Source organism: Apis laboriosa, unplaced genomic scaffold (genome assembly GCF_014066325.1).
Source record: "Apis laboriosa isolate Shangri-la unplaced genomic scaffold, ASM1406632v1 scaffold218_cov154, whole genome shotgun sequence".
NCBI lineage: Eukaryota > Metazoa > Arthropoda > Insecta > Hymenoptera > Apidae > Apis > Apis laboriosa.
The window spans coordinates 67,513-76,946 of NW_025222359.1; the positions used below are offsets into that span (position 1 = coordinate 67,513).

General features: G+C 21.1%; 3 protein-coding genes across 8 annotated transcripts; 2 read left to right on the plus strand and 1 right to left on the minus strand.

Annotated features, from left to right (window-relative positions):
* Positions 1–439: 439 nt before the first annotated feature.
* Positions 440–3,199, plus strand: LOC122712769 (UV excision repair protein RAD23 homolog B-like). Of its 2 annotated transcripts, none has more exons than XM_043932643.1 (6): positions 440–638; positions 710–782; positions 1,009–1,168; positions 1,406–1,582; positions 1,658–1,989; positions 2,079–3,199. In XM_043932643.1, exons 1-6 carry the CDS (start codon positions 573–575, stop codon positions 2,366–2,368), a joined length of 1,098 nt encoding a protein of 365 aa, XP_043788578.1. In that variant the 5' UTR covers positions 440–572; the 3' UTR covers positions 2,369–3,199. The 2 variants fall into 2 exon arrangements, with proteins under 2 accessions (XP_043788578.1, XP_043788580.1); XM_043932645.1 differs by having other exon boundaries at positions 441–638; positions 2,082–3,199.
* Positions 3,200–4,187: 988 nt separating this feature from the next.
* Positions 4,188–5,177, minus strand: LOC122712787 (dolichol-phosphate mannosyltransferase subunit 3). Its single transcript, XM_043932674.1, has 3 exons — positions 4,939–5,177; positions 4,412–4,639; positions 4,188–4,322 (listed from the first exon to the last, which is right to left on the minus strand). Exons 2-3 carry the CDS (start codon positions 4,637–4,639, stop codon positions 4,263–4,265), a joined length of 288 nt encoding a protein of 95 aa, XP_043788609.1. The 5' UTR covers positions 4,939–5,177; the 3' UTR covers positions 4,188–4,262.
* A 184-nt stretch (positions 5,178–5,361) lies between these two features.
* Positions 5,362–8,260, plus strand: LOC122712784 (glutamyl-tRNA(Gln) amidotransferase subunit B, mitochondrial). Of its 5 annotated transcripts, none has more exons than XM_043932668.1 (11): positions 5,362–5,420; positions 5,779–5,912; positions 6,000–6,147; positions 6,222–6,335; positions 6,461–6,633; positions 6,747–6,895; positions 6,970–7,205; positions 7,321–7,503; positions 7,562–7,698; positions 7,751–7,874; positions 7,961–8,260. In XM_043932668.1, exons 2-11 carry the CDS (start codon positions 5,815–5,817, stop codon positions 8,174–8,176), a joined length of 1,578 nt encoding a protein of 525 aa, XP_043788603.1. In that variant the 5' UTR covers positions 5,362–5,420; positions 5,779–5,814; the 3' UTR covers positions 8,177–8,260. The 5 variants fall into 5 exon arrangements, 4 of the variants coding, with proteins under 4 accessions (XP_043788603.1, XP_043788604.1, XP_043788602.1 ...); XM_043932669.1 differs by lacking the exon at positions 5,362–5,420 and having other exon boundaries at positions 5,731–5,912; positions 6,970–7,026; positions 7,117–7,205; XM_043932667.1 differs by lacking the exon at positions 5,362–5,420 and having other exon boundaries at positions 5,733–5,912.
* The last annotated feature ends 1,174 nt before the right edge of the window (positions 8,261–9,434 follow it).

Consider the following 9,434-nt stretch of genomic DNA (forward strand, 5'->3'; position numbering starts at 1 on the left):
TTTTATTATTTCAAAAAAATATTTCATAAAATCGCGGGACTTTTTAGTAACTAAATTAGATTTATATATATTGTATATCAAAAAGACAATTCTGATATTGCAAAATTTACTATTGCCATAATTTGTATTTAAAATAGGCTATGATATTATAATATTTGTTTTATTTTTTATATTTTTTTTATTTATCTTATTACGATTAATTAAATACAATATTTAATAAAAAAAACTAATATTAATTAAAATATTTAAAAATAAATATAAATACTTATATAAATATTTTTAATAAATATGTGTAATGTTAAACGATACAAATTAAATTTGAATTAGTTTAGTCTTGTTTTAGTACATACTTTCATATATTCAATTGTTCATCATTGGAAATACTGCTTTATGTCATCATATGTTTTCAGCTGCATATTACCCTGAGTTAAGCATTTGTAAGTTGCTTTAAGCAGTGCCGACTCATCGCTGAAAAGATCTTTACCAAAACATCTTTATAGCCTTATTACACCAGATCCTTCAAAGTTTCCTTTATCAACCAACAACGTACCACTAATTCTTCATCTTACAATATGATTATAACATTAAAAAACTTGCAGCAGCAGACTTTTACAGTAGAAATTGATCCATCGCAAACAGTAAGTGAATGTAGTAAATGTAAAATATATAGGTTTTTAAATATAATCAATTTTAATTACACCTTTTATAGGTAAGAGATTTAAAGCAAAAAATTGAAACTCAAAAAGGTTTTCCTGCTAAATATCAGAAGTTAATATATGCTGGTGAGCGATATAGCTTACATAACCTTATTTTCATTTGATTGTAAATTTTATAATATATTTTGCTGTTTATAAATTAATAATTTTTTTGATTAAATTTATTTTAATATTGTAAAATAAAAAATTAAAAAATATTAGAATTTATTTCTGTTTTTTCAAATATCATTATATATAATAATGAATAATTTTGTAATGATAATTTAATAATAATAATATATTATTTTTATAGGAAAAATATTAACAGATGATCATCCATTAGCAGAATATAATATAGATGAAAAAAAGTTTATAGTTGTTATGGTAACAAAACTTAAGACTGGTAATGGTCATACAACAACCGATGAAGAACATACAAGTGCAGATAATAAAGAAGAAAGTAGTACAACTAGGTATTAACTAAAAACTATATTTAACAAATATTTTTGATAAGTTGCATATTTTATAATAATTTTTTTAAGTATAATTATTATCTTAGTATAAAGACTATTTTATTAAAGTTTATTTATTTATTTTTTTATTTGTTAAATTTAATTTCTTAATTGAAATTATTAAAAATGATATTCATGAATAATTTTATTTTAGTTGTGTTTTATTATATTATTCTTAACACATGATTTTTGCCATAGCTTAGTAGCACAACCTAGTTCAAATCCTACAGTTCAGGGTGCATCAAGCCCTGGTAATATTATACAAGAACAGTCTGAAGCAAGTACTACTGCTGGATGTGTTGGAGGTCAAGCTGAAAGTGCCTTGTTAATGGGTGAAGATTATAATACTATGGTGAACAATATTGTGGATATGGGGTAGATATATGTTCAATAAAAGAAAAAAATATATCTATGTAATTATTATTTTAATTATAATATCATATATATTAGGTATGAAAGAGAACAAGTTGAACAAGCATTAAGAGCAAGTTTCAACAATCCTGATAGAGCTGTTGAATATCTTCTAACAGGAATACCAGCTCAACTTTTTGAAGATTTACCAGAAGATCAACTTGAAGCACAAGAACAACTTCAAGATCATGGTCAACATCCATTGGCATTCTTACGAATGCAACCTCAATTTCAACAAATGCGACAAGTTATTCAACAAAATCCTCAGTTATTAAATGCTGTATTACAACAAATTGGTCAAACAAATCCTGCATTGTTACAACTTATTTCACAAAATCAAGAAGCATTTGTGCGTATGCTTAATGAACCTGGTTAGTTTCTATTTTTTATTAAAATAAAAATAGTTTATGATTTATCTATTTATGAGTATATTTATGCTATTATATATTTTATTTTGGAGTAGTGGAAACTACTGGTGGTACTGGAGGAAGAACTACACCTGTATCTGCCTCTACTGTTACACCAGCAACTGCTCCTGGTGGTATAAGTGGAGGACTTGGCGCAGGTATAGGAACAGGATCAGATGTAGAAACTTCGGTAATTCAGGTAACACCTCAGGATAAAGAAGCTATTGAGAGGTTGAAGGCACTAGGATTTCCGGAACATTTAGTCGTACAAGCCTATTTTGCGTGTGAAAAAAATGAAAATCTTGCTGCTAATTTTTTGTTATCACAAAGTCTTGATGACTGAAGTAATATACTTCATTGATTTCATAATAAGGAGTTAAAGGACTGATATAGGGTGGGTAATTACACAGGCATTTTTTTACTTTCAACTGGTCATCTTTACTTTGTATATAATTATATGCACACATATTTATTATATTAATTCTCTAGTTAGTTGTTAATCTTATATTGGCATTATTTGATAAATGATAAAATTTTATTGAGAGTATATATCAGACTATTTCATGTGTTAAATTTTTTGTAGCTTTAAATTGTGTATTTCAAAATATATAAATTTACAACTTTTTTTAAGTATTTTGCGATTAAAGTTTGCTATTTTGCTATTAAGTGTTATATCCATCCTTGCAGTCTAAAAATTACTCTTTGGCAAAACTTTCTGTTTTTTGAATATATGGAACAGTGTAATTACATTTTTATATAAGAAAGCCTGCTTGTTTTATGAATTATGATATACAAAGATATAAATACTTTGTATTTATATATGAAGATATTGTACAATTACACATACATATAAATTTGTATACACAAGTAAAGATATATGTGTATTCAAAATATATGTATGACAAGCATATTTTGTACATTTGATAGGCTTTCTAATATAAAAATTATGTAAGTGCATCCGTATATGTATGATTGCATATGTATATATGTGTGTACTTGCGTATAACTTGCGCCTATGTATGTATGTATAAAAAAAAGTCTTGTATTTTTTAAACAAAAGTGGCGAAAATAGTTATTCATTAATAACACATTATAAGTCATTTCATTTGTCACAAAATAACAAAATGTAAGAAATTTTGAAGTGAAAAAAAAATGAAAAGTTAAGTAACATATACGTATATTGTTTTAAATTTGTTTTGACCTCGATATCGATATCCATTTTTCATCTAAATAACTCAAATAACTTATGACTAGATATTAAGAAATCATACATGAATATCTTAAATAGATAAATACAAGGTGACTTACAAGAACTATAAATCTATAAAGAAAATTTGTAATTAACTTTCTATAAAAGTGAAGGCAATGAGATTATTATTATAAAAACACATTCAATATGTTGTAGCCTTAACATAGTAATATGTAACTTATTAGGAATCGTTCGAATTTTTAAGATACTAGTACTGATATTAAAATTTTAGAAATATAGCACAATGTAAAACAAATATTATTGCAAAATTACATATTTAATAAATAAAAATGATGAGTCTAGGCACAAATGAATATATTAGTTTCCCTGTTTTTAAATGTATAAGTATAATTAATATAAGTTAAGTCTTGAGTATTAGATTATAGTTTGATTTTATTATACATACATATGTATGTACAAACACATAGCTCTACATAAATAAACTATATGTTTTGATGTTTTGTTGTTAGATCGAATGTTTGTTATTATACAATTAGAGATTACCATTGAAGATTTTCATGCTAGAGAGAGTTAAAATATATAAATCTTATGTCATATACGTCTTAATTTAATTTTCATTATTTTAAGTACCAAAAATAATAATGCATTACAAATAAAAATATTATTAAACAAAATCAGATTTTTATTATTGAGTTTTACTTGTAATGAATAAAAGCTTTAAAATTTACATAAAAATAAAAAAAAATAATTAGTATTATTCAATTATTATTTAATAAAAAACTTTTTTAAGCATTTTCTAATCTTAATAAGTATAAGAAAATATGTATAAATTCAATATTATTTGTAAATAGAAAACACTTGCTTATATTACAATTCTTTAATTTATGTAATTTAAATATTTTTTTTATTATAAAAAATATACATAAATATAATCTAAATATATATTTATATAAGATAAATAAGACAATTATATATTATTATATTATTTGATTCAGATAATATTGATTTTGAATATAAAAATTTCAATTTATTTACTTTTTAAAACTATACCTTTATTCTGAAGATCTTTTTTAGCTTCTTCTATTTGCTAAAAATATAAAATTTAGAAAAAATTTATCAATATTTACTTATATTTTATATAATATTAATAAATACTATAGATATTTTTAAACATACTTCCTGTAATTCAATAGCTGCATGCTCACAATTGTTAAATGTGAAAACTCTATATAAAATAATAATAGTTGCATATAAACTACATATAAATAAAACAATGAGTGGAAAGAAAAGAACAACTTGTTTCCACTCTGCGATAAAAAATAAATTAACATTTTTAGTAATTGCAGCAATCCATATACCAAAAAATAAAGTAGCAAATAAAAGCCATTCCATTAATTTTGACATCTGCAATAAAATATATTTATATATATTATATATATTTATAAGAAAATATTTAGAAATTTTTTAGATAGTAAATAGTTTTTTATAACTTCTAAAACAATATAATTATACAATATATAAAAAAATAACTTATATTTATATGTAAAATAATAATTTATATTTTGTTTTTTATTTTTTAAAGGTTAAAAAATATAAAAATTAAATATTGAAATTAATATTATATTGAAATCAATAAATATTTTAAAATTAGTAAAAAATATCCATAATAATATAGTAAACACATAAATTCAATTTAAATTTACCTTAATTTTTAATATTAGAATAACAGACAATAAATTTTATATGTATTTTTTATATGTTATTTTGCATATTAATTATATTTTAATTTAATTTTAAATAATTATTTGCTATTTTTTATATCGTATAATAATAATAAATATGGTTCAGTTTATAATGATATACGAATGTATGACGTATATTGATTACGATATGTATCTAATTCTAAACTTCTTATTCTTCCATATGATAGCGCCACAATAGTGTTGTAATTTAAGTCGATGTTTTCTATTTTTAAAATATTCATTATATAGATTAAAATTATAGAATATTACAAAATATATGAATTAATATAGCAGATGATATGTTTTTATTAAATTGTTACAAATAATAAATTTGTAAAGTTATATTGTAATAATTTTCAATAATTTGTTAACTTACAAAGTGATTTTTTTTTTAAATTTTGATATTTTCTTATATTTTGATTTTGATTGATATAACTTAAAATGTTAGTGTAATGACTTACAAATTTAATTTATACTGTATAAATTATGTTGTATAAATTTAATTTATACAAATATAATTTATATTTAAAAATTTAATTTATAACTTGATATCTAAATTATATAAATATATTCATTATTTTTTATAGAATATTATATATAAGATTTAAATAAGCATGCAAGTACAATTGTAATCAAAGAGAAACTTATTTCTTATTAGTTTTATTCTTATTTTAAAAATGAATTATGTAAAAAATATAAATTTAGTTATTAAATAAATTACAATGTTGGATTAAAATTTGAAAAATATATATATTTTTATATTTTTACTTTGTATAAATTTTATTACATATGTATTTTTAGATGTAAGGAAATGCTATACTTTATTTATAATATAAGATGTTTTCATATAGAAGAACTCAACTAAAAAATTTTATAAAAAATTATTATGAAAATATATATAAGAAATGTGATATTCAATCTATTTCTACAGACATGTAAGTATGTTAATTAATTGTTTTGTAAAAATATCCCAAAAATGTATACATATATTATATATTAAAAATAATAAAATATTTTTATAGAAGGGAATGGAAGCCTACAATAGGTTTAGAAATACATGCACAAATTTTAACAAAATCAAAATTATTTTCTGGAGCTTCTACAAATTTTAGTTGTCCAATTAATTCTTCTGTATCATTTTTTGATTGCGCAATACCTGGTACAATGCCAGTAAATAAATATTTTATATATAAGTATTTTAAAATAGAGTAATTTAATAATTCTTTATTATATTATTTTTATAGGTATTAAATAAAAAGTGTGTAGAAGCTGGAATATTAACTGCTTTGGCTCTTTCATGTGAAATAAATGCTGTCTCAATGTTTGAGAGGAAGCATTATTTTTATTCCGATTTACCTGTAAATATAATTTCTATAAATAATGTTTCATTATCATCTAAAGTATAATTATTAAAAATAAAATAATGTATGATTTAAATTTTATTTATATTTTTTTATGTTTATTACATATAATTTTTTTGTAGGCAGGCTTTCAAATTACGCAACAAAAAAAACCACTAGCTGTTAATGGAGAAATTAAATTTAATGTATTTAAGCCTGAAATACATAAACAACCTTATATAAAATCATCAAAAATTAAGCAGATACAGTTAGAACAAGATAGTGGAAGAAGTTTTCATAATGAAGTTTTTGAAAGGTATTATTAATTTTTTTTTTTAATGATTAATAAAATAATTGTGACAATATTTTATTTAATTTATTTCATTAAATAAAATTATTTCAATAAATACTTTATTTCATTTATAACAGAAGTTTAATTGATCTTAATCGAGCTGGAATACCTTTAATGGAATTAGTTTTTGAACCAGATTTAACAAATGGAGAAGAAGCAGCAGCTCTTGTGAAAGAACTTTGTTTTATCTTACAATTATTAGGCACATGTTCATGTAAAATGGAAGGTCATTTTATTTATACAATTTTTTTTATAAATAATAATAATATATTATAAATAATAGACAGTTTTGTGTTGTAGAAGGAGCTCTAAGAGTTGATGCAAATGTTTCTGTAAACAAATCTAATGCACCTTTAGGTATTCGTACTGAGATAAAAAACATTGGAAGTATAGGTGCTATCAATCGTGCTATAGAATATGAGATAAAAAGACAAATTTCTATTTTAGAAGCAGGAGGTCAAGTTACCAATGAAACTCGTGCATGGAATCCAATAGACAAAAAAACAATTCTTATGCGTGAAAAAGAAGAAAAACATGTAATACTAATGTTATATGTAATACTATTTACATATAAACTATATTAGTTTATATTTACTTAATTTTTCTAATAATTTTTATTATAAGAAACATTGCATATTTATTATTGTTTAGGATTATCGTTTTATGCCTGAACCAAATTTGCTACCATTATATTTACACATTGATAATACGATGGAAAATAAATATAATCTAATTAATGTCCCATCTTTAAAAGAGCAATTACCAGAATTGCCAGAACAAATACGTCAAAAATTACAGAACAGCCTTACACCACATGTATTTATAGCAATAATGGTATGTTTAAAACATTTAAAATATCTAAAACATTATATTAATTAATTTTTATTTCTAGAGTAACTTAGAATTATATCTATTATTTCGTGATATTTTAAATAATGGTAAACATCGTAAGCCTCAGTTGGTGGCTCAAATTCTTATTTCTGAAGTATGTGCATTTATAGATGAACATAAATTGAATTTCGCATTTTGGTAAGTTTATTACAGTAAATTAAAGAAATATATTTATATAATGTGTTTTTAGTGTGTGTAATCAGAAATATATTGAAAAGACAATTGATTTATTACAAGCTAGAGTAATAAATCAACATATATTAAGAAGATTGTTAAATAAATTACTTAATGAATCAAATAAGATGCCAGAACAGGTAAATAGAATTGAATTATTCTTATATTTTTATGTATATTAATATTTCTAATAATTCATAATTGATAAAATTTTTTCTTCATATAGATTGTTGAAGAAAATAATTGGTTTATGATATCAAATGAAGAGAAATTAGAAATATTATGTTTAGAAGTACTTAAAAAAAATCCAAAATGGGTCAAAAAATATAAAAGAGGAAATAAAAAAATATTTAAAAAGTTTCTACATGAGGTAGTTACATTTACTGAAGGATGTGCAGAAATGGTCAAAGTTTCAAAAATTATGACAAGATTGTTAAGTTAATTTCAAAATATTTCATTATTATCTCATTCGTTTTTATAATAAAAACATTTAAATAATAACTTTATAAATGATCAGAAGTTCTTATTTTTTAACATATTTACACATCATCACATTAAAAATATTATACGAAATATATGTAAGTAATTTTTCTAACATTTATTTTTTATAAATTGCAATCACAAATATAAAATCAAATATGAAATAAATATCTTTGATTTAACAAATTGACTCTTATACAACTTCAAAACTTAATTTGAACTTTAGCACAAAATTTTATTCTTAACAATATTAATATATTATAAAATATTTCACAAAAATTTTAGATCACATTTAACTTTCATTTATAATATGTGATCTTGAGAATGGGACATGCTTATTATAATTGTACAACATACAATAGCAGAATCAATCTTTATCACATGAATAAATTTTTAAAGATTTAATCATTTCATGCTGTTCATGTGAAATATTAAATATAATTTTATAAATATATTATGGAAATGTATTGATACAAAATGAATTATGAAATCAACACAAAACTAAATGTTACAAACAATTATTAGATTTAATTAGCGATATATATATATATATATATATATATATATATATACACAATGCATTCACTTATATATTTTAATTACAGTTCATTATATTTACAACAAATACAGAATTTAAAATATTTCAAACATAAAAACATATTTCATAAAATTTTAACTATTTATCACAAATATTGTATAAATGGATCTTTTTTATATTTATACATTAATGAGCATTGTATATTGTGATGCTAATTTTATCCAAATACTTTTCGAATACAATAAACACGTTGCAATTATATAATATGTAATAAATGTATCTAAATAATTATGCAAAATTTAATAACATTATTATAAAATAATTATTTCAACTTATTTTTGTACAGTTTTTTATAATAACATTTTTAAAAAACATGTCATTGATATATTTCTATTTGTCCTTTCTTCATTACCTATAAATTTATTATTTTATCAAAATTAAAATTTTGTTATAAATATTTGTATTTAAAAAGAAGAAATTTTCTTTTGATTGAATATATTTAATTAATTAATAATACAGTTTCGATTCTTGGTATCAGTTATTAAAATTATCTTCAACACTTCGTGTATTAACAAATTTTTAGCTGAATTTTCTTAACAATGAATTATAAAATAATATTAAAACATACATTATTTAGAATGAATTTTCTATTTTTTATAAAAAATGGCAATGATGGAAGGAT